Source organism: Pelodiscus sinensis, chromosome 1 (assembly GCF_052426305.1).
Source record: "Pelodiscus sinensis isolate ZL-2025 chromosome 1, ASM5242630v1, whole genome shotgun sequence".
Classification (NCBI taxonomy): domain Eukaryota; kingdom Metazoa; phylum Chordata; order Testudines; family Trionychidae; genus Pelodiscus; species Pelodiscus sinensis.
Genome location: NC_143052.1, coordinates 95,906,037 through 95,927,931, shown reverse-complemented (window position 1 = coordinate 95,927,931; position 21,895 = coordinate 95,906,037). Strand labels below are relative to the sequence as shown.

The 21,895-nt window shown below is 43.8% G+C and overlaps 1 protein-coding gene across 5 annotated transcripts in view; it reads left to right on the top strand.

The window, feature by feature from the left end:
• RASD2 (RASD family member 2) overlaps window positions 1–21,156 on the top strand; it is a 101,926-nt gene extending 80,770 nt beyond the window's left edge. For 3 of the 5 annotated variants that reach the window (XM_075938012.2, XM_075938016.2, XM_025178929.3), the window contains 3 exons: window positions 999–1,055; window positions 16,533–16,812; window positions 18,875–21,156. In XM_075938012.2, the coding sequence (XP_075794127.1) occupies window positions 16,542–16,812; window positions 18,875–19,404 (801 nt within the window). In that variant the 5' untranslated portion in view covers window positions 999–1,055; window positions 16,533–16,541 and the 3' untranslated portion in view covers window positions 19,405–21,156. Of the gene's footprint in view, window positions 1–998; window positions 1,056–7,876; window positions 7,971–10,802; window positions 11,547–16,532; window positions 16,813–18,874 lie in introns of those variants that run through there. The other 2 variants (XM_075938021.2, XM_006137957.5) reach the window with 2 other exon arrangements.
• The last annotated feature ends 739 nt before the right edge of the window (window positions 21,157–21,895 follow it).

Genomic DNA, 21,895 nt, shown 5'->3' with positions numbered 1-21,895 from the left:
TCCCTACCTCCTATTGTTGATGATTTAGGGTGTGTATTTTTTCATTTTTTCTGTTTTCTTTTCATTCTCCACTCTGTAACCTTTCTGAACGCTCAAATGAAATTCTAACTCTGCTACAAGGTAACTTTTCAAATATGGGCAAAGTTTTTTGAAAAGCTAGAGTGGCAAAAAGAGGAAAAAAAGCTGTCTGTACTTTGGGGAGGAAGTAAAATCTGGATAGCTTTAATTTTATGCCCTTGGTGATCAAATGAGAGAAACGGGGGGGGGGGGGGGGAAGAACTTTTATTTTTGTTGTTTTAATGAAAAAATGTTCAATTTCAAACTGCATGAATTAGAAACAACTTCAGAATTTTTCACAAAATTGTTCCTCCATTTTTCAATCAGTGTTATAGCATCTCCCTGTGAGACAGGTAACTATAGCTCTGTTTTACACTCAAGGCCAGTGAGGCACTGAGAAATCAAATTACTTATCCAAGGTTGCACACAAAGTCTGTGGCAGGGCCAGAAATAGAACTTTGGCTGTCTCCCAGGCTTGCATCTCAGCTTTCCTCTCATTCTAGGTTAACACTGTTGATACCCACTTATTTCCTCATATTTGTGATTGATTGTAAATACCACCCCCTCTTTGAGTGACCTTCATCACGATTAATTAGCTGGGGGGGGGGGGTGTCTCATCGTTATGTCTGCCCAACTTTTTGCTGCTTATAATATGTGTGACATGGTTGCCAGCCCTTAATTGTTGTCCTGTGAGTAAAGCAGTCCAGGAATACTTCCAGACAAAACTGGCAATCCTAGGGGTTAGTGAAAAGAGATGCAGTTTGCTGTCTTCTTTGTAATAACTTTGCAGTTATTCAGGCAAGTGCCATAAGCAATTGAAGTGAATGCAAGCGTAGTGGGGGGGGGATGAGTTTGGCACACTGAATAATAAAGAGGATTTAAAATGAATGGGAGAAGAGAGAAAAGCTGGTTTAAATATTTAATTTCTCTTGCGTTTGCAGTGAAAAGGTGACTGAGACCTTGGAACATCCTTTGTCTTGAACTAATTGTGATCAGAGGTGAGTGGCAGGCAATTTTCATTTTCCTTGTTAAGATAATAGATGGGTCTCACTCATTGGACCACTAGTCCATTAAATCAGCATCCAGACCAATGCTTCAGAAGAAGTAAAGAAATAACTATTATTGCACCTGGCCTATTATGCAGTGCTGTATCCTACGTGGGGAGGGGCCCCATTGTGATCCTGTAGCAATTAGTGTGAAAGGTTCTGGGAGTACTGCATCTTTAAAAATGGGGGATCCTGCCTGCAGTTGCCATTTTGTGCTTTTGCACAAATGCAGAATATTACAGAGCAAGTCACTTGCTTTCTGTCTGTCGTTTAGATCTGGAACCAGTCAGTTTGAGATGCGCTGTTCTATCGCTTTTCATTTCTCCATGCCCCTCCTCCTTTATTAGTAAAGCCTCTGGTGAAGTTGGGACATGCATCTTCTCCCATCACTATGTTTGTTCTGTTTCCCTTGACCATTATTGGTGCATTTTCTGTTCTGCTGACCTATTTTTTCAAGGCAGAGCTGAAACGAGCATGGCACGTTTGCTCATCCGCAACTACTGCATCATCCACAGCATGCTCTGCTGCAGAGACAACTTAATTTATGCACCAGCATGAGTGAGTGATCGTGGTCTCATGGGCCAGTGTATATAGGTGTTCGTTGCTGCAGAGCCAGTCTATGGAGGAAGAAACATTATTTTTGCAGGCCCTGACCAAATAATGACTGCTGGTTTTTGTGCAGCAGTAGCTGGGAGCCCCAGACCCTTTTCAATTGCCAGGCCCTGAGGAAGTTGCCCACTTTGCCCCCCCCCCCCCCCCCCACTGTTGGCAGGCCTGAGAGCGTGGCATGGAGACACTGCTCCTCCTTCCCCCAGGGGACAGTAGGTGGGGCTGGGGGATGCACAGAAGGAGCACACAGGGTGCCAGGGGATACAGGGAGCACATGAGGCAGCAGGTGGTGAGTTTTGGTAGAGCCCGGTTCTGGGCCAGGAATATTCCTGGTGCCAGGGCACCATGAGCCCATATAATTCACCACCTATGCCAGTTTAGGTCTATTTGTTCCTGTGTCAGTATTGTCTGTTAGTTTAAATAGCTCTTTACCCTTTCAGGGGTACAGCTAGACTGTGGAGGGGGAGGGAGGTTTCAAAACATTGGAGGCATCCTGAAAAAACTCCACCGCGTCCAGGGAACGTGTTTGCTCTTCCGCTTTTTTTTGTGGAAGAGAAAATGCGCTCTTTCGGAAGCCCCTGTATTCCTCATTCTATGAGGAAGAAGGGGGCTTCAGAAAGAGAGGTTTTTTCTGGTATTTGACCCAGTCTAGATGGGCCAAACGATGGAAAAGCCTCTTCCAACATAATTGAAAAAAGGTACACAAAATGCATAGCACATTTTGCATACCTTTTTCCAAGAAACGTGTAGTCTAGCCATACTTTGAAGTAGGAATAAGACCCTCCGGAAAAGGGCACTTTTTCCGGAGGATCAGGGCCAGTCTAGACGCTCTTTTCCGGCTTTTTTAAAAGCCGGAAAAAAGCAGCGGACATTTTTATTTAAATGCCGCGGGGGATATTTAAATCCCCCGCGGATTTCCCTACGACGACTAGTGAAATTTACATGCCCCTTCCGGAAAAGGGGCCAGTGTAGACGTAGCCCCAGTGTTTACCCTTCTGGTATATTTCTAGAAGGCAATCCTATTCTGTCTCAGCCGCCTTTTTGTTAGGCTAAGCAAACCTAGCTCTTCTCGGTCTCTCTGGGTGATGATTTTGGGTTCTTGATTTTTATCTGGTAGAAATTGGGTGGTAGCCCCTCTGTGCTCCTCTTATTTAGGCCACTGAACATCACATAGTGACAGGATTTTGGTTCCTATAGACCTGGATTCAGTTTGAATTGGTGACCTAGAGTAAAGGGCATCATATCTCAGTTCAAAAAGAATGTCCTGAGCTAGCCAGTCCCCACCATCTAGTATATGTCAGTATGCCAGGGGAGACTCCGCAGTTGAAGGACCTGGTCTAATTGCAGGAAAGGAGTGTGAAGGATCGGGTCTACTTTATAGCACCCTCTTCTGGCTGAACCCAGGCTGTGGCATCAGCTCTCTCTCTGGGGATATTCTGCCTGGGTCCCTCTCTCAAAATCCAGGCGGATAGTCTCAGCTCCCTTTAATTGCTGTGGATTTTATTCCAAGCTGCCTTAATGAAAACAAGATAAAAAATTCACAGCATTTCCCCACAAAGTCTTCACAGATTAGATCCCTTTCTTCTTTTTACTCCATCTTTTTATCACCCCACAAGTGCCTCAACCCAAGGTTCATGGCACTGACCTCTTAGCCTTTTGCTCTAACAGGCCTTTTCCCAGTCTATCTTATGTCCCTTTGTTTCTTAAGGTTGTTCCAGCCTCTGGCAGGAATTGCAGCCTCTCTTCCATTTTCTGCGCCTTTTATGAGGAATAGTGTAATAAGTTGCCAATCTTTTCCCCAGGTAAAGCAGGTGGGGCTGCTTAGCCAGTCAGCCAGCTATAGGCCTTTGACCCCAGAGGAATACTACTATCCCTTACATTTTCACATACCCCCTCTCCTGGAGTGGTCGGTCAGGCACTTACCATGGGGCCCATAGTAATCTTCAGTTCATGACAGGAAGTTGGCATTATGATGTCAACACTCTATTCAAAACTGAAAAGGCTGTAAAGGTGAAGTGCCAGTATGTCATGTGGACACTTGAGTTTTTTATGGTTTGGAGCCAACTTAGAGCCACATGGTCAATGACCAAGACAAAGGGTTTTCCAATCAGGTACTGCCTGTATATCTCAGTTTAGAACCAGACATTCCTTCTCAACGAACAAGTATTAGGTTTCCCAGAATAGGAGTTTCCTACTTTTCTAGAGGGTAGGATGTTCTTACCCATAAAAGGTTTAGGACAACACTGTATCTACAGCACAGTGTAAGATGTCAGGGCATGGAACGAATTCTCAGGAAAAACTGAGGATGGGCAATACAGTATTGACACTGGGGAGACTATGTGACTTGTCAAGGGTCTGATTATTTTCAGCAAGGTCATAAACAGTGTAGTCAATCAGACAAAGTTTGGTCCAAATCTTCTGTATGACCTGATTAGACCTAGGAATGCCTAGACCTGCTTTTTAGTTCTTGATGTAGTAGTGTTTGCTAGGGTCTCAGCGTTATCCACTAGGATTGTACCTTTCTGTTCCCTACTAGATATCCAAATATTTTGTTTCCCATTTCTCCTCCCTGCACTTCTTTGGATTTGCTGTTAAATGGCCTCCTAGTGGGCTTGAAGGACACCTGAAAGGTTTTGGAAGTGGATGGGCTGTATTGACTTTACAGAACCACATCATCAGGGTAGACTACAGAATAAATGATGGGACTTCTGATCTATCAGCCTTTGAAAGGTAGCTGGAGCATGCTAAAAACCAAACCAAAAGGCATGCTAAAAAAATTGAAATAGACCCAGTGAAGTCAGGCAGGTGTTTTTTCCTTTGGAAGTAAGGGGAATTTGCCAGTAGCCCTTAGTTAAATCTAATGTTGTGATGAAGCAGGCTTCACTGAGGCGATCCACTAGAAGATCATTGACTCGAAGCATCAGTTATGCATCAAATTCAGAAATAACATTTCTGTGACAGAAATCTACCCACAACTACTGGACTACATCAAGGGCTACAGGACTCTTTGATTACTCTCAATCTTCAAATTCCTATAGTTCCTGAACTAATTGGTTTTATGCCTTATGGGATGGAATGTGACTTCTGGAGGAGCTTGGCCCTATAAGATACATCAAGTTAAAAAAAGGTTTGTTCTGATAGTAGGAAGAACATTTCCATGGATACTTTCACAATGCTGTTTGCCTTCTCCACCCATCAAAGACCTATTCTCAAGTGGCAATTCTCCTACCCCTATTACAGGCGGCTTAGTGAGCTAAATGTTCTTTGCTTTCCTTCAGGTGGATGAAGAGGTTTTCCTGAACCTTCCAGAGTTTTCACAGATTTATGTGATAACTATTTTCTCGATTTGAGCAATAGATTTCATAGTCTACTGGTCCCACTCAATGGAGCACTTCATGTGATCCCTGCCATTTGTGCAGGAGCTTTCTCTTTGAGCTGGGAAGTATTTGGAAGTTCCTGGCTTTAGCCTCATTTTATTATTGCATGTGGGTTTGTTGGGCTGCAAGGGGTTAGTACAGGCAAGATAGCCCCCAGCTTCTAACCGTTCCCTTATTTGAGTATTGGAGATTATTGGGAGAGCACATGGGGTGTGCTTCCCAACACACCCTAACTATGCTTCCCACTCTGTGTCTAAGAGGCTGCCTCCCATCAAGAAGCATAATAGGGGAGAAGCCCAGGCAGGCCTGCAGTATTTGCCATACTGCAAACAAAATATAGAGGGGCGTTTGGTCCCAGTCTTTGGCCTCTGTTCCACAAACTTGAACATACTGGGAAGGGTCTTATTGGATCACTCCCTTCGTCAGTCTTTTGGGGGGAAGAAGGGGAATAAGACCCACTCCACCCTCTGGAGTGGTTTTACTTTCAACAGTGGTCACGCTTGGAGCATTTGAGATGTGAAATTCTTCCCCCCAATCAGTGAGGATTTCCACAGGAAGATCAACACAGAAAAACCCAGGAAAATGCTAGGGCAGAGGCAACAAAATTTCAGAAGGGAATGCAGGTAGCATAATCCACCAGTACAAAAATAAACTCATGACCTCGCACTCTTATCCCTACCTGTTCAAAAAGGGTTGCAATGAGGAGTAGAGGAGTCACCTTTTGGCAACTGGGGCACAATAAGCAGAAATCATCTACTTCCTTATGTATGCGTGATCAAAAGAATAGAGCCAATAGAAACAATCTGTCTTGGGTTTTCACCTTATGGAGGTGCCTTGACATGGAGAGTGTATGGGCTAGCTATAGGAATTCACAAGACAAGCTGGGAACTAGAAGTTGATTTGTTAGTTTGGGGATATCTTTCTACTCAGTGCATGATCCATCCTGTAATTCAGAATGGGAAGGGCAGAGACACTGGTAAAATTCATCTTTGGAGATGGCTATCCTGTTGATGGCAGCAAGTTAGCTGAAATATGCCCAGAGCATCTAGTCGTAGTGTTGAGTCACCACTACAACAAAGGTGACACTTAAGGCTACGTCTACATTGGCATGATTTTGTGCAAGAATTCTTTTGTGGAAGAGTTCTTCTGCAAAAACTCTTCCAGAAGAGAGCGTCTACACTGCCATGTGCCTTTGCACAAGAGATGTGCTTTTGCTCAAGAGCATCTGTGCCAGTGTAGACGCTCTCTTGCGCAAGAAAGCTCTGATGACCATTTTAACCATAAGGCTTTCTTGCTCAAGAAATTCATGTTGCCTGTCTACACTGGCCTCTTGTGCAAGAGCAGCTGCGCAAGAGGGCTTATTCCTGAGCGGGAGCATGATAGTTCTTGAGCAAGAAGCACTGATTTCATACATTAGAACGTCAGTGTTCTTGCGCAAGAACTCGTGGCTAGTGTAGACAGGCAGAAAGTTTTGGCGCAAAAGAAGTCGCTTTTGTGCAAGATCGCACCAATATAGACACAGCCTTAGGGTGCTGCAGTCTAGGATGGGAAGGAGATCTGTGGTATCCAGGGATAGGGGACATCCCCAATATTCAGTAGGCTGTTCCTTCACCCAGACCTGCTTTTCTCTTCTCACTACTTCATAGAGTCACCTCTGGCTTGTCCTCCCTTCTTGGGCTGTGTTTGTAAACTTTGGGATCATTAGGGAATTTCGAATCGGTCACACCGAGCAATGGGAAATGGATCCCAGCTATCCTCCATTGAGTTCTTTTCTTGCCTCTTAAAAGTGTCTGAGCAGCATGGACTTGAGTCTCTTCCCAGGAGGGTCTGAAGAGGTTTCCAGTCATGTCCCAGAATCATGGACCAAGGTAGGCAATCTGCCACTCTTGCCCAGAGGCACCATAATTGATATGCTACCTGAAAAATAATGCAGTCTGTTGGGTATGTATGGAATTTCCCATGAATGTGAGAAATCTAAACCAGTTCTAAGATTAGATGTCACTGAAGTAGCATTTGCCCATACCCTGAGACTGTGTCTAGACTGGCCAGTTTTTCCGGAAAATCAGCCACTTTTCTGGAAAAACTTGCCAGCTGTCTACACTGGTGGCTTGAATTTCCGCAAAAGCACTGACGATCTCATAGACGATTGTCAGTGTTCTTGCGGAAATACTATGCTGCTTCCATTCAGGCAAAAGTTCTTTTGTGCAAAAGGGCCAGTGTAGACGGCCCAGATTTGTTTTCCGCAAAAAAGCCCCGATTGCGAAATGGCGATCGGGGCTTTTTTGTGGAAAAGCGCGTCTAGATTGGCACGGACGCTTTTCCGCAAAAAGTGCTTTTGCGGAAAAGCGTCTGTGCCAATCTAGACGCTCTGTTCCGAAAATGCTTTTAACGGAAAACTTTTCCGTTAAAAGCATTTCTGGAAAATCATGCCAGTCTAGACGTAGCCTGAGAATATTAATTCCTCTGCCAAGTTTGGCCCCGTCTTTCTTGTGACTACAAAGGGCTTTGGGTTCAATTCTGTGGGTTTACTTGGACTCTCACCTGCTTGGCCAAAGAAGCATCTTGAATAGTCACATTCCATCATATGGGCACTTCTGACATAAATGCCTGTTGGCCACAGTGATAACATGCTACAGGCCATCATGGCTATAGGGGCAGTAGTGGTCTATGGGAAATCTGGAACTTTGAGGTCCCTTTTTCTGGACATGGGGGACCATGCTAGGGGTAATGTTTCAGTTGTATTGTAGTTATAGTCTTTTGCTACCTTTCTAATTGGGGCCAGCTGACTGAGAAGCTGTTCTTCCCACACCTAGGCACTTCATCCTCCAAGAACATCTCCATGGCTTCCACAGTGCATCTGGGCTGAAACCATTGAAAACAGGTTTGTACCAATATAGGGAGAATATGTTCCATGAGCTCCACTACTGTCTTGACCTCTGGGTTAGCCATTGGGTAGCCAAGCCCAGGAGCTATTGCGTTACTGCCCAAAGGTGTTTTCCATTAGGCTATGTCTACATTGGCATGATCTTGCACAAATACTCTTTAACGCAAGAGTTCTTGCGTTCAAGTATTTGCACAAGAGAGCATCTACACTGGCATGTGCCTTTGCGCAAGAGATGTGCTTTTGCGCAGGAGCATCCATGCCAGTGTAGACGCTCCCTTGCGCAAGAAAGCTCTGATGGCCATTTTAGCCATCAGGTTTTCTTGCACAAGAAATTCATGTTGCCTGTCTACACTGGCTTCTTGCGCAAGAACAGGTGCGCAAGAGGGCTTATTCCTGAGCAGGAGCATCATTGTTCTTGCGCAAGAAGCACTGATTTCACACATTAGAACATCAGTGTTCTTGCGCAAGAACTCCCCGCCAGTGCAGACAGGCAGCATGTTTTTGCGCAAAAGCAGCCGCTTTGGCACAAGATCGCGCCAATGTAGACACACCTTAGAGAATAACTCCAACCAAAGTTTCTTTTGATAAGGTTCTACAGAGCAACCGAGGCAGTCCCCGATTACTGCCCTGTGCATTGCATAAGATTCTGCCTCATCCATGTTGAGAGCCTGATAATCTGCTTGGGGACAGATGTGCCACCCAGCAATTCCTCTGCCAGCCTACTGTGGTAGCAATACACTCAAATATGGGCAGGTAGGCCTCAGAATTATCACTGCTGCCCATTTTGGTCAAGGTAAAACTGGATGAAACTCCAAGGCAGGCCTCCCTTCTGTGGCTGATCCCTTGTCCCATTGGCCACCATGAGAGCAAGTGAGGCCATTTCCACCTAGAACTGCCTGTTTTGCTCAGTCTCATCAAGATGGCTTTCCTTCAGGTGTTGCTGAGAGGCCAGGAGAGCCTCCTGGCATTAGTGTTTCCTTTCATTCTCCACATTCTTTTGATTTACCATTAGAGTATCTCCTCCATGGTCCTTCTTGATGGAGAGGGTATGACGGCACGTTGGGGTTTTCCCGTCTCCTGCACCCCCGTAATGGCACGGACAGACTCCACCAGCCAGTAGAATAGAGGGAGTTTATTGCTTTTCCAGAATACAGCACAGCACAGATGTAATCTGGTTACAGGGAAGGCCTAGGATGCCTCAGCCCCCCCCCCCCTTGAGGTGGGGGATCCTGTGGCCCTAAATCCCAGCTCATTGCCTAGGCTGCTTCCTCCATGATACTAGCCAGAAACCTAACTAACTAACTCACTTCCAGCCCTGCCCCCAGCCAGGGCTCCACTCCCCTTCTTCCCATTGTTCCGCTCCCTGGGAGATAACTCGTCAGACAGGTTTGAAGCCCCCTTGCATAATGACTCATCCTCTGCCCTGCTGGGCCATGCTGCAGTCAGCAGCCAGTGGAGGTCACTCACAACCCAAGCCTAGCAACCAGCAAGGTACAGAGGGTGCAGAGCAAAAGGTGCCTAGGCTGTTCAGGTGCCACATATGAAGAATTAGGCCTACGTTATCATACCCTCTTCCAGCTCCACCACGGCTGGTGCCAGTGCTCTTTCAGCTGAGCCAAAGCTGTAGGGTCAGATCCCAACCTGGGTCAAGCCTGCCTGGAGCCCACTCACAGAGTTCAGGCAGAGTAGTCTCTGCTCCCATTAATTGCTGGGGTTTTTATTACAAGCCTTCCTAATGAAAAGATCAAAAGTTTCACAGGCTTTCCTCACAAAGCCTGGATTAAGATTAAGCCTCTTCCCCACATCCAAATTTGTCCCTCACCCTACAAGTTTATCAACCAAACCTTCCTGGCTTGTTCCTCAGAATCCTGTGTGCTAACAGGGCTTTCCCCCACACTCCCCTCCGTTTCCTGGAGTTGCTCTCACCTCTAGCAAGTACTACTGCCCCTTCTCCCATTCCCTGCTCCTCCTTTTCTGAGGATCAGTCAATTAAGTTGCCATCCTTTCCCCAGGTATAATGGGTGGGGCTTAATTGGCCAGCTGCAAGCCTCTGACCCCAGACAAAAGGTAAGGCAGGGAGCTGAATCCATGCACTGACCTATCCCCCATTATTGTGTGGTACCATCATAGAGAAATTACCAGGGACTGCTGAAAACCTTTGTTCCTGGGCTGGTGCCTAAGAACCTGGCAGGCTGCAGCTACGTGCACATTCAGCAGCATGTGGGTGGGTATGGTTGGAGGTCCTCTTCCTAAGAACTGATTTGTTATTCATAGAGATAAGGGGTGTAGATAAGGCAGGAGACTATTACAGAGCAGGGTAGTAGCAGTAGTGTCAGAATGCAGTCTGTGGAGAAAGTGGTCAGAAATACAGGAAGCAAGTTGAATCACTGCTTTTAGATGGGAAATTAGCAATGCCACTGGGTTGATCCAGATCAAAATGAAGTTGCAAGCCATGTAACATTTGCAGTCTGATTTTAAGTTCTAGATTAAAATCAACAAGCACTCCTAACAGCTGCACAATGTCTCAGGGAAAGGGATGCTATATCTCAAAGGAATCATAAAAATTAGGAATGTAAAAACCCTATTTGGTTAACCACTCAGTCCATCTTTGTTTAGCAGGAAACGCTGAAAAGGGGAAATGTGCTTTTAAAAAGTTAATGAGAGATAATAGGAATAGGATTAACAAATCTCTCACACACATGATCATGCACACAGGTCTTTTTTGGAAAGAGAGAGAATTTGCAATCTGGAATATGCAGGAAGTTTAGTGGGGGGGGGGGCCTTAAAAGACCTTCAATAAACATAAGATCCACCCCCTTGGTAATTCTTCCACTGTCTCTGACTTCGAGGGAGGAGTGAGTCAATTATCTGTGAGTTCTGCCGAAGGAAAACCTACAACTTACCAGCTGCTGGGAGAGAGAGACAGGGAGAGAGGAAGAATCATTAGACAAATTTTAAAATTTAAAGAAAAAGCAAAGCCACCTCTGTACTGAAAAGGGAGCATTTTTAAACAAATCTCAGATGAGAGGGAAACCCTGCTTTACCTGCCAAGATTTTTGTGCAGTGCAGGAGTGAAGGTGTACTTTCAAACCTACTATCATAAGAAACTCCCAGGCCCCCCTCCTGAACCCGAATGTGCTTCCCCCCCCTGCAGTATGGGTCAGCTGAATGCACATACCAGCCTTGGCAGCTAGGTGTCGCACCAGAGGCCAGTTCCAACCAAATGAGTCTACAAATTACAAGTTGCAAGAAAAGCAAGTGTGAGTGGGAGACCTAGAGAACTGAGATTATCAGGAGAAGAGCAAACCTCTTCAGAAGGGAAAAACTACCTCTGGTACAGAGAGCCTACCTTGGATCATGTCAGTCTTCTGACCCAATAAAGATCACTCATGGGGGACCAGCTGCTGGATCACTCTGGTCTTTCCCAGTCCAGCTAGGGTCCAAAGCGGTCAAGAGGAGCCCAGCCCAGCGACTTGGGATCCAAAAAGGATCAGCAACACATCTGATTAAAACCATCAAGACAGATTTATCTACAGCACTAAGATTCAGGATTTCTCCTCCACACAAAGAAAGGTAAGGGAGAGGCACTTGACCTAGCATTAAAGCAATAGAGAGAAAAATACCTTCCAAAAGTAACAGCAGTGTGCATGAAAATGAAAGGGACTCCAGGATTTTCTAATCAATGACAGGTCTCTAATGCACAGTTTGGTTTGCTTCTGCCTGTCTTTTTTTAGCCAGATGCAATAAATCTTGTAGGACTAATGTATATAGAGATAAATACTGTAACTGCTGACTGTAAACAGTGGCACCTTTGAGTGCTTTTGTGTATGTTCAGTGGTAAGGAGAATACTGCATGTGGTAATTCTCGTAATTTGAGTACTGAAAGCTAACAGCAAAAGCTCCCGGTAGCAGGTTTTCTGTCTTCATTATTCTTTTTTCTGTGACTGGTACATAGGATCAGACTTTCAAAACCTGATTGGAATTTAGGTATGATCTCTTTAGTGCATGCATGGATTTGCAAAGGCGGGTGCATTATAATGTGGTCTTAAATTTGGGGGGGAAATAGCATTATCTTATGTTTAGAGCAAAGGGATAAGGTCAGGAGACAGGTTTAAGGTTTTTCTTGTCAGTGGCTCACAGTGTGACTTTAGACAAGTCATTTTATCTCTCTGGGCTCTGGTTTCACAGAAATAGGGATAGTAGTAATTATACCCACCTTATGTGAACCATTTTAAAATAATTGGATAGAAAGTGCTGCAAAAGGGCAAAATAATATAAATCGGGTGTTTTATTACCCTAAAGTCAATGCCTGAAGCTAAAGATGCAGCAGGGAACATCTATTTTTAAACCTTCAATAAACTTGAAGCAAGAGACATAGATTAAAATCAGCTGGTGGTGTTTGTTTGTCCTCTTGCAATTGATTTTTACTTTATTTAGTAAAAGTGTGGTCTCCTTCTGTTTCTTCTTTATTACCTTTAATCTTTTCCCGTGTATGGCTTCCTGCATCCCCAAAGGGGCTTAAATGTGGTTTCTTTCTCTGAGTAAAAGAGGAGAAAGGTTTGAGTCTGCCAGAAGCTGTGGTGATGGGAAGAGCATGAAAGACAAATGAAGGTTCCAGGTTGTGCTGCACCCTGCAAGTCAGGTGCACAGTGGAGGCAATTAAGTGAATAACAGCTTCAGGAATTAGAAGGGCTGAAAGAATCTATTTACTGTGTACTAGACCAAAGGCAGGTTGCAAAGCACGGGAACTTCCTTAAAGGAATAATCTGACAAACAGAACCAACTCCTCAATGGCACCATACGATGACATTGTAAATTAATAAAATCTAGCTGTGCTGGGGGAGATCTGCTTCCAGCTGTTGTTTCCCCTGACCTGTGCACAAACACCTCTAAGTCAAAGCCTCAACGACTGAACATAGGGCGGAGGGAGAGAGGCGAGCACGCACACAATAAGGTTTTGTCCTGCTCAGGATGGCAGGTAGTGTAGCCTAGTGATTGGAATTTGAGGCACTCTGAGAATCAGGAGATTTGGATTCTGTTCTTCACTCTGCCATGGACTTGTTTGACCTTGGTCAAATCACTGAGGCGCTCTGTGCCTCAGTTTTCCCGCTGTGAAATGGGGACGATAAAACTTTTCTCACGGGAGTACACTGAAGGAGCCATTAACAGAATATGCTTTGAAATCTCTAGAATTGGAGGTGCTGTGGAGATGCAAAGGTGTCACTGATATATTGCACCTTTCATGCTCCGTGCCTCTTTAAGAGAAAGGAGAAATGTTAGAGCCCATGTGTATTGGTACCAGGAAAAGATAATACATTTTAGGATAGTTCCCAACTTTACATTCTCCCATGCTTCATCAAGTTTGTTAATTCGCCCAAACTATAAGGCTCCCACTAGTTCCCAAGAAAGAAGCTATTCTGCACACTGTCAACTCTGATTTTTAGGACCTATATGAGAGAAACATTCCTAAAAGTCCATTGCATACAGCTGCATGAGAAACAACCCTGTGCTAGGCAGGACAGACAGAAAGTGGATTATTTTTATTTTCGGTGGAGGAATGTGTGCTGTCACATTTTAGGAGAGAAGAGACAGAAGGTTGTAGGGGGCATGCTATAAAGTGACGTGGCACAGCTGGAGCAGCATGCCAAGTCTACGTGTGTAAAATGAAACTGACAACATCTGTATGCTCCCAACCAGATCCAAAACTAAAAAAATTCTCTTCTTCCCCAGTTCAGTTGTTTGCTTCTTGTTCTCAGCAAGGTGTGAAGGACCAAGATCAGTTTTCTGGTTTTATATAGAATCACGATGGGCTTGGGTCCAGATTTTCTGCTGTACATTGGCCCCAGCTGTGGCCAGATATTCCAGTGCTCAGCCCCCTACAGAGAGCTCTGCTGAACATCTGGACCAATGTTCTAACATTTCCTTCAGCGCTCAGCTGAGGAGTGTGTGTTTCATTCCCATTCCCCCCCTTCCCCAACCACTGTTGTGAGCCGCCTCTTATGGCCATTTTATATTATGATCCATTAGGAGAGCCCTGCGCAGATACAAAATTTGTATTCTCATCTGTATCCGCAAAAATGAGCCGCAGATGCAGATACCCATGGATATAAAGTGGAAATTTGTGGATTTGCAGGGCTCTATTCATTAGGTTTGGATAGTCACCTACTTTAACCACTATAAAGCGATTAGCAAAAATGAATGTTCCTCTATGCCCTCAAATACAGACCAGATGATGCACACGTGCATCTCGACATGCCTGTGCTATCATGCAAAATTCTCCCACCGATTGAGATGAGACACTCCCCTGCTTGCTTTCTTGATGGGCTGTATATCTGTGATTTGCTGCTATTTGCTCAGTTTCCTTTAACGCAATATTTGTGTGTTTATATGATGGTAGCACCTAGAAGGTACAGTTGGGATCAGGGCCCTGTCATTCGGAGTGCTGAATCAAACAGGTTAAGACAACACTGTTAGACTCCCATATTTGAAGAAGGCTACTATCCTCTAACAGTATTCATCACAGCTACATGATATTAGGCTAGATGCTCAGCTGGTGTAACTCAGCAAAGCTCGCTGAAATCAGTGCAGCTACACCTGTGTAGAACAGCTGAGAATTTGGCCCATCACTGAATAATGTCAATCTTCTAGGGAGTATCTGGCAACATTTATTCTGCTTTTGAAACATTTATTCTGCCCATCTTACTAAACAAAGCTCCAAGAACACAATGGGGAAAAATCTCTAAATAATTCAGTCCCCAGCCATTTGGTGCACAGTCTGTAGAGCCTGCCTATCAAAGCGTACAAAGGAGAGTACAAGGGCAAGTGAACACTACTGGCTGTAGGTGTTTCTGAGGAAAATGCGTGACTTTGCACTGAGATGGTACAACCCGTTCCAAATTAGTCAAAACATAGGACTGGATTTTGCTAGCCTAGCCTGACTCAGCACTCACATTGACACAATTGGACTATACTACGTGTGCAAATGTTACATCCTCCTGACAGTATTTTAGACAGTAATCCCCATTGAGTCTAATGTAGATTATAATTTGCCTTTGGGACAAGCACTGCTTTTCCTTTTGTGCTTCTTCTAGAGCTGAGAATGCTGTCAGTGCTCAATAAATAACAATAATAATGAGTAGTAACGTTCTGTTGTTGCCTTAAGCCACAACACAAAGTCTGTAGGGATGCTGGTTCAGACTTCATACAGGCTTCTTTATTTGCAATGACTATTTCTTTACTTTTGCTTAGTACCTAACACATGTAAAACATTTTAAATAATTTTCCTGGCATAAATACCAGATACATAAAGGCATGGGAGATTAAATTCACATGGGGGAAAGGTTAGGAATCCAGGGGGGGGTGTGTGTGTGTAAATTCTCAAAACTTGCTATTCAGTAAACAACACTTACATTAAATAAACAGCACTGTGGGAACTTGATATTTCTTTCATAAGACTCTGGTAACCAAAATAAACTGTCCAAATGTGTAGCTCTGCTTTGACAGATAGTTTTCTACAGCATGCCTGTATTTCTCTTTTCTGTGCTCCACATATTTGATCTAAGAGATGAAAAAGATCTGTGGAATCCATGGTTTTTCTATTGAGATATCCTATATCTGTGTGCGGTGTCAAAATATAATCTCTTCGTCTGTAAACTCACTATAGTATTCATCTTGCACTTTGGTTCTACCAGAAAGCGGCCCTCTTCCCTCACTGTCCCCCATTTCTTTCCAGTTCACTCAATACAGCCAAGACCTGCCAGAACCAAGAACTAATGTGCATGTAAGGAGTGACACACTGATGAAAAATAAAACTAGTTTTTCTACAGCTCCGTCCATGACCAGCCATCTTGCTGCAAAGCAGTAATATTTGAGATGCTAACAGTTTGAGAGTGAAGAGCTCTGGCATTAGAGATTTGTTGGATACAAATCTGGTGCCAAAATCTGAAAAATAACATTTGGGGCCCAAGTCTTTGAAGTTAGTGTCCGATGATGCAATTCTGAACCTACAGTTTGTTGCCTGTGCCAGCACTTTAGATCCTAGAAAACAGGTACTGTGAGCAGCTCCCATTTAAACGTTAAAAAAGGAGTTGCTAGATCTAAATGGGGGATGGAGTGTGCTTCTGGAAACCTCTCTGCTTCATTTAGGAGTCCAAATGAGAACTGAGCTCTTTTGAAAATCAGGCCCAAAATGTCTGTGTGATTTAAACTATGGGTATGAAACTGGAGTCAGAGCTAAAGCCAAGATGGTAGATTAGCCCTCAATGTTCCAACAAGGTGGCAAATTGAAATTCAAAACTTCATATTAAAATATAAATTTCTTCATTTTGACACGACTTAAAAAATTCTCCTTAAACTAGACTAAAAATAAGGCTGTTTCCACTCATGCAGTTTCCTTATGGACCCCAACCTACTAATTAGAACCAAACTATCTTACACCATGGAACAATCCACAGTGCTCTTTGAGATTTTTTGTAAGAAAACCCAGGAGTCTTTACACACCAGTCTCACTCTTCTGTCCTTTCTCTCCACCCCCACCTGCTTTTATTTTGACCCTTTCAGCACCAAGCAATGATGAAGACTCTGTCCAGTGGGAACTGCACCCTGAGCGTGCCAGCCAAGAATTCTTACCGCATGGTGGTGCTGGGAGCCTCCAGGGTGGGCAAGAGCTCCATTGTCTCCCGCTTTCTCACCGGCCGCTTTGACGACCAGTACACTCCCACCATTGAGGATTTTCACCGTAAGGTCTACAACATTCGGGGCGACATGTATCAGCTGGACATTCTGGACACATCTGGGAATCACCCATTCCCCGCGATGAGGAGGCTTTCTATACTGACAGGTGAGAGGTATGGGATGAGAGAGAGATGAGGGGTGTCCTTCTGAGGGGTGGTAGGTCAAGGATCCCATCTTGGATCTCTTCTTGAGAATAACCTTGACAAAGCTATTTCCTAAGAGAGCATTGGTTTATATGGTGAATGAGGAAAAATAAGGGCTAGATATAAGGAATGACTGGTAATAGTATAGATCTTATTATAAAGACACATCTTTTCCCCAGAGACTTTCCTTGACTGGAGCACTCCAGCCATCACCAGGGGGTATATCAGTCACCTAGGAACCAACTTGGAGAAATTCTAAAGTCTGAGTTTCTTTACCTAATTTATTCTCCTTCCCTCAACTCCCACATATTATACACACCGCTTGTTTTGATGTTGTTTTTTTAACTGCAGTGACAAGTGAATTATAAAATCAAAATCTCACTGGTATAAATAACAGCAAGAGAAAGAGGAGGTTTGTCACCCCCATGCACAAGCAATGAAACATGCATGTCAAATATACACCAAGGAATTTTAAAAATGATTTGACAAGGATTTTAGTTTTAAACTGGTGTCCTGCATTTGGACAATTATAAATTCAGTGAAATGCATCTCCCTAAAATCACTCCCTCCACTCTTATTATTTCTGCCTTCTGCTATTAAATACTCCCAGAATTCTCTCTTACCACATTTTGGGAAAATGGCTATAATTACAAGAATGGTGGCTTCATAATGAAAATGTGGATCAGCTAGTAGTTCTGTTGTTTTCAAGTGGGTGTTGCTGTGCATGCATCAGTTCTGAAAATTAGACTGTGGGTGTGTACACACAGATAAGTATAGGGCCAAGTTCATAGCCCACCTGAGTTCAGTACTACAGGCAGTCCCCAGGTTACGTACAAGATAGGGACTGTAGGTTTGTTCTTAAGTTGAATTTGTATGTAAGTCGGAACTGGTACATATTGTAGGGGAAACTCTAGCCAAACATTTCTCCAGAGCTCAGTTTTATTCTCTCTCGCCTCACTTCCCTCAGTCCTTTATTCTCAAGCTGAGGTATCTGCTGAGAAAAGCCGCTCCGCGTCTCCCTGGTCTGCTGGGTGGGGCACTAGCTTCGTGTCTCCCTGGTCTGCTAGGGGGAAAAGCAGCTAGTGCGGGGTTGTCTCACCCCGTTTGTAAGTAGGGATCTGATGTAAGTCGGATCCGTGTAACCCGGGGACTGCCTGTACTTGCATTACAATTTATCCAGTGACACCCTAAGTCTACATTAAGTATTGTCAGCTACCAGAATCTAGATCCTACATGATACAGGGGTCAAACTCCTGGATGTGGGTGGGGAAAGATCTCTTTCTCAGTTGCACATAAACTGCACTTAACAGGTTGTTATTTGCATTGTCTTATATTTATACAAGAAAGATTCTCCCAGCATTATAGTAAAACCAGAGGAGCTATGTCATTTGCATTTTCTTTTGTACTCTGTTTCTCTTGAGCAATGGAAATGCTAGCAGAGCACTGCCTTTTTGGAAGCTCAAACTCATTTCTCAGATGCTCTGAACAGACAGGCTTGTTGGTCTGGAGGTCAAGTGCTGCTCCTGTTCTTGTACCTTAAAAGAGTCAAAGCAAACTGGCGACTGTTCTATCGTCTTGCTACACAGGTGGTGTTTTTCATGACAAATGATCTTGAGAAGGGGGAGGAAGGACTAAGTGACCCAGAAGAATTAAGTCAGAATGTTTTTGAAAAAACACAATGCAAATGGGTAACACCAATGAGTCAAGTGCCGTTTTGGATCAGACAACAGGATATGACTGAGGAAATACTTTGACAATAAGACATTTCTACAGCTATGGGAACAAGGAGGAAGGGGAATCAGAAGGTGACCAGGAACTAGTGTCCTTAGAGAATGTATAGGATTGAAGGGAAAATAAGCAAAGAGAAAGAGGAGGGCAAATGAAATGCATTACTTTTGAAACAGAGGTAATCAGTGTAGGTGAGATAATATCTTTCATTGGACCATCCACTTTGGTGAAAGTGAAATACACCATTCTGAGGTGGATTCTAATGAACAAGTTTTCTGGTTCTCTTTTTAATTACAGGGGATGTTTTCATCCTGGTGTTCAGTTTGGACAACAGAGAATCCTTTGATGAGGTCAAGAGGATCCAGAAACAGATCCTTGAAGTCAAATCCTGCCTGAAGAACAAGACCAAGGAGACAGCTGACCTCCCCATGGTGATCTGCGGCAACAAGAATGACCATAGTGAAGTCTACCGCAAGGTACGCTCAGACGAAGCAGAGAAGCTTGTCTCCAGTGATGAGAACTGTGCTTATTTTGAAATCTCAGCCAAGAAGAACACTAATGTGGATGAGATGTTCTATGTCCTCTTCAGCATGGCCAAGCTACCTCACGAGATGAGCCCTGCCCTCCACAGGAAAATCTCTGTCCAATACGGTGATACCTTCCACCAAAAATCCTTCAGAATGCGCCGGGTCAAAGAGATGGATGCCTATGGCATGATCTCCCCGTTTGCTCGCCGACCTAGTGTCAACAGTGACCTGAAATATATCAAATCCAAAGTTCTCAGGGAAGGCCAGGCAAGAGAGAGGGAGAAATGCACTATCCAGTGAAGGGGAGCCACCATTCTGAGTGAGGTCATTGTGTTTGGTGCAGTGCCTTAAAGAAAATGGTTTGAGAATGGGTTCATAGCACCCACCTGATGGAGGATGCCCACTATGGCTATACGGATGGCTCTTCCTCAGACCACCGCAGAATTGCTAGTGTAAATAGTAAACTTCCAAGTTACCCTTGTAAACAGTTGAGGAAATCGGAGGTTTCAAAAATGACCAGCTTCTTTATTTTATAATTAAGTTGCTCTTCGTTCTTCTCCTATCTGAAGAACTTGGACATGTAAAGAAGGATTTGCTTTACGTCTACCCAGAGAGTAGGTCAGTCACACAGAGAAGGCATTGGGTATATGTAAATAACTGTAATTCATCATTCTGCTGAGGAAAAACAAATGTGAGACTTTTTTCAAGCACACTTTTAAAATGCTCCAGTTTATTCAACTTCATTCAAAGGAGAATGGTGTTAATCCAGGCTCCCCGGACTGAAGGTGGACTCTATACATGGATATGCAATTCTGACTTGCCAGTAAAATGACTTTTGCTTTCAAGTAGCTTAAAAGGTCTGGGTGCAATGAAATTTTGCTGTACTAGTGGCAATTTCTGAAAGCGATCGACGTAAATGTCACTTTTGTATTTCAGCTTTAATCTTGTTTTTGTTTGTTTTGTTTTTTTAAGTGAAACCAGATGGCAATTGTGTATTTGAAACAAAAACCGTGTCTGTGTTCTAGAATTGCCAAGTTTTTTTGGTTTAAGGTTACATAATATGCACAGTAATTGAAAGTGAAATTGTTGTACTGTAAAGCCAACACTTCTGACTGCTATGCTCTCCTTGTGTGTGATTGTGTCTCAAAACAAGCACAATTCTGCCACAGGTACTCTGAATTCTTTATCTTAAATTCTCACTCCTCCCTCCCCTTCCTCCCCACACACCCATCATCAAAATAGTTCCATCCACCTGTGTTTGACATGAGGTAGACCTGATTTGAATTTTGATTTGGACCATTATAGAAAGAGATTTGGACCTTCCCATGAAATTCAGGGGTGACTGGACATGGGGCATTGATTTTTGGACCAATTCCTCTTGGAACCATCCCTTCAGACCAGAGTTCTCCTTATTAGGTTTCCCCCAATGGAGAATGGGCTTAACCACCACTAAAGTCCCTGAGAGTATAGTCCTTGTGCTAGCTCTCTGCATGAGGGTGAATTTCACCACTGTGATTAATCTGGAGCTTAACCACTCTTTCCTACTCTTCCCTTGCCCTGGTCCCTGGCTGCTCTCAGCGTCTTTTCTGTTTCTTGGTGTGTTGGGGCCCTAGGTGCACTCAGAGTGACAGATGAATTCCCTCAGATAGGCGTATGTCGCTTCCATTGATTTAAATGGGAATTGGGCTTGCATAGCTGTGAGCAGAATCTGATTCTAAAACTGTAAGTAACAATCCTACGTATTTTCTTCCTATGAGTGGTTTTCCATCCCTCACATGCTGCCCCTTTATGTATCCATATTGCTGTGGGCTGAATGCTAGCTCATTCTGTAACTTGACAGATGACAAAGAATGATAGGTGTTTGCTAGAAATAGCCTCCGAGAGATCCAATCCTGTCTCCACTTGTCCGTCATTCCAAACTCGCCATGTATCGCTCACAGGTACAACACACAAGTGTTTGACTTCTGGTGCCATGGCAACACCCTATCTTATCAAGTCTCACTCACTCTTTATAAACACATATACTGTTTATCATTAAATCTGATTTATTTATTAGCAGTGTCCTGCCTGCTTTTGCTTTGTACAAGAATTATTAGAAGGGCTGTAAGGTTTTTAATGTAAGACATCAGATGATTTTGAAGAGGGAGCTTCAGTTGAGGGCTTATAAAAGGATTCTGGTTTCCAATGGGAGTATACATCTGACAGGACTATGACAATTCCTTTAGACTTAGTTTTGATATAGCCCTGCTGGGAACAGAACATTTTATTCTCTGCGGAAGGGTTCTACACCCTATGTCCATCCCTGCCAGAGCTCTGAGCATTCCACATGTTTTTGACAGCTCCTGAGAAGGGGTTAAGTTCTTTGGGTCACACACCATGATGTTATGCTGATAGCACAAACCAAAGAGGACCTATAGCTCCTCCTGACGACAGGCAGCTAGCTGTGTTCCCCATGTTGCCCCTGTGCAAGGAACCAGCCACTCTCTCTTTCATCTCATGGGCTGAAGATACTGTCTACCCCTGCTTGCATTAGATGTGGTCCCTATGATCCTACATCCCCTGCATCACTTCTGACCCATCATTAGAACACAGCAAATACCTTTATTTTTATTCTGTGGCAGTTCTGAAAAATTGAAGAAAAAAATTCATCAGAATTTACAGCCATTTGAAAAAGTTGGAAACTTCTTTTCTGGTCAAATTAAATGTTTCATTCAACCTGAAACAAAACATCAGGTTGATTTTTTTTTTCTAGCCTTTTATTTAATGAAAGCAAAAGACATGGAGAGCTAGA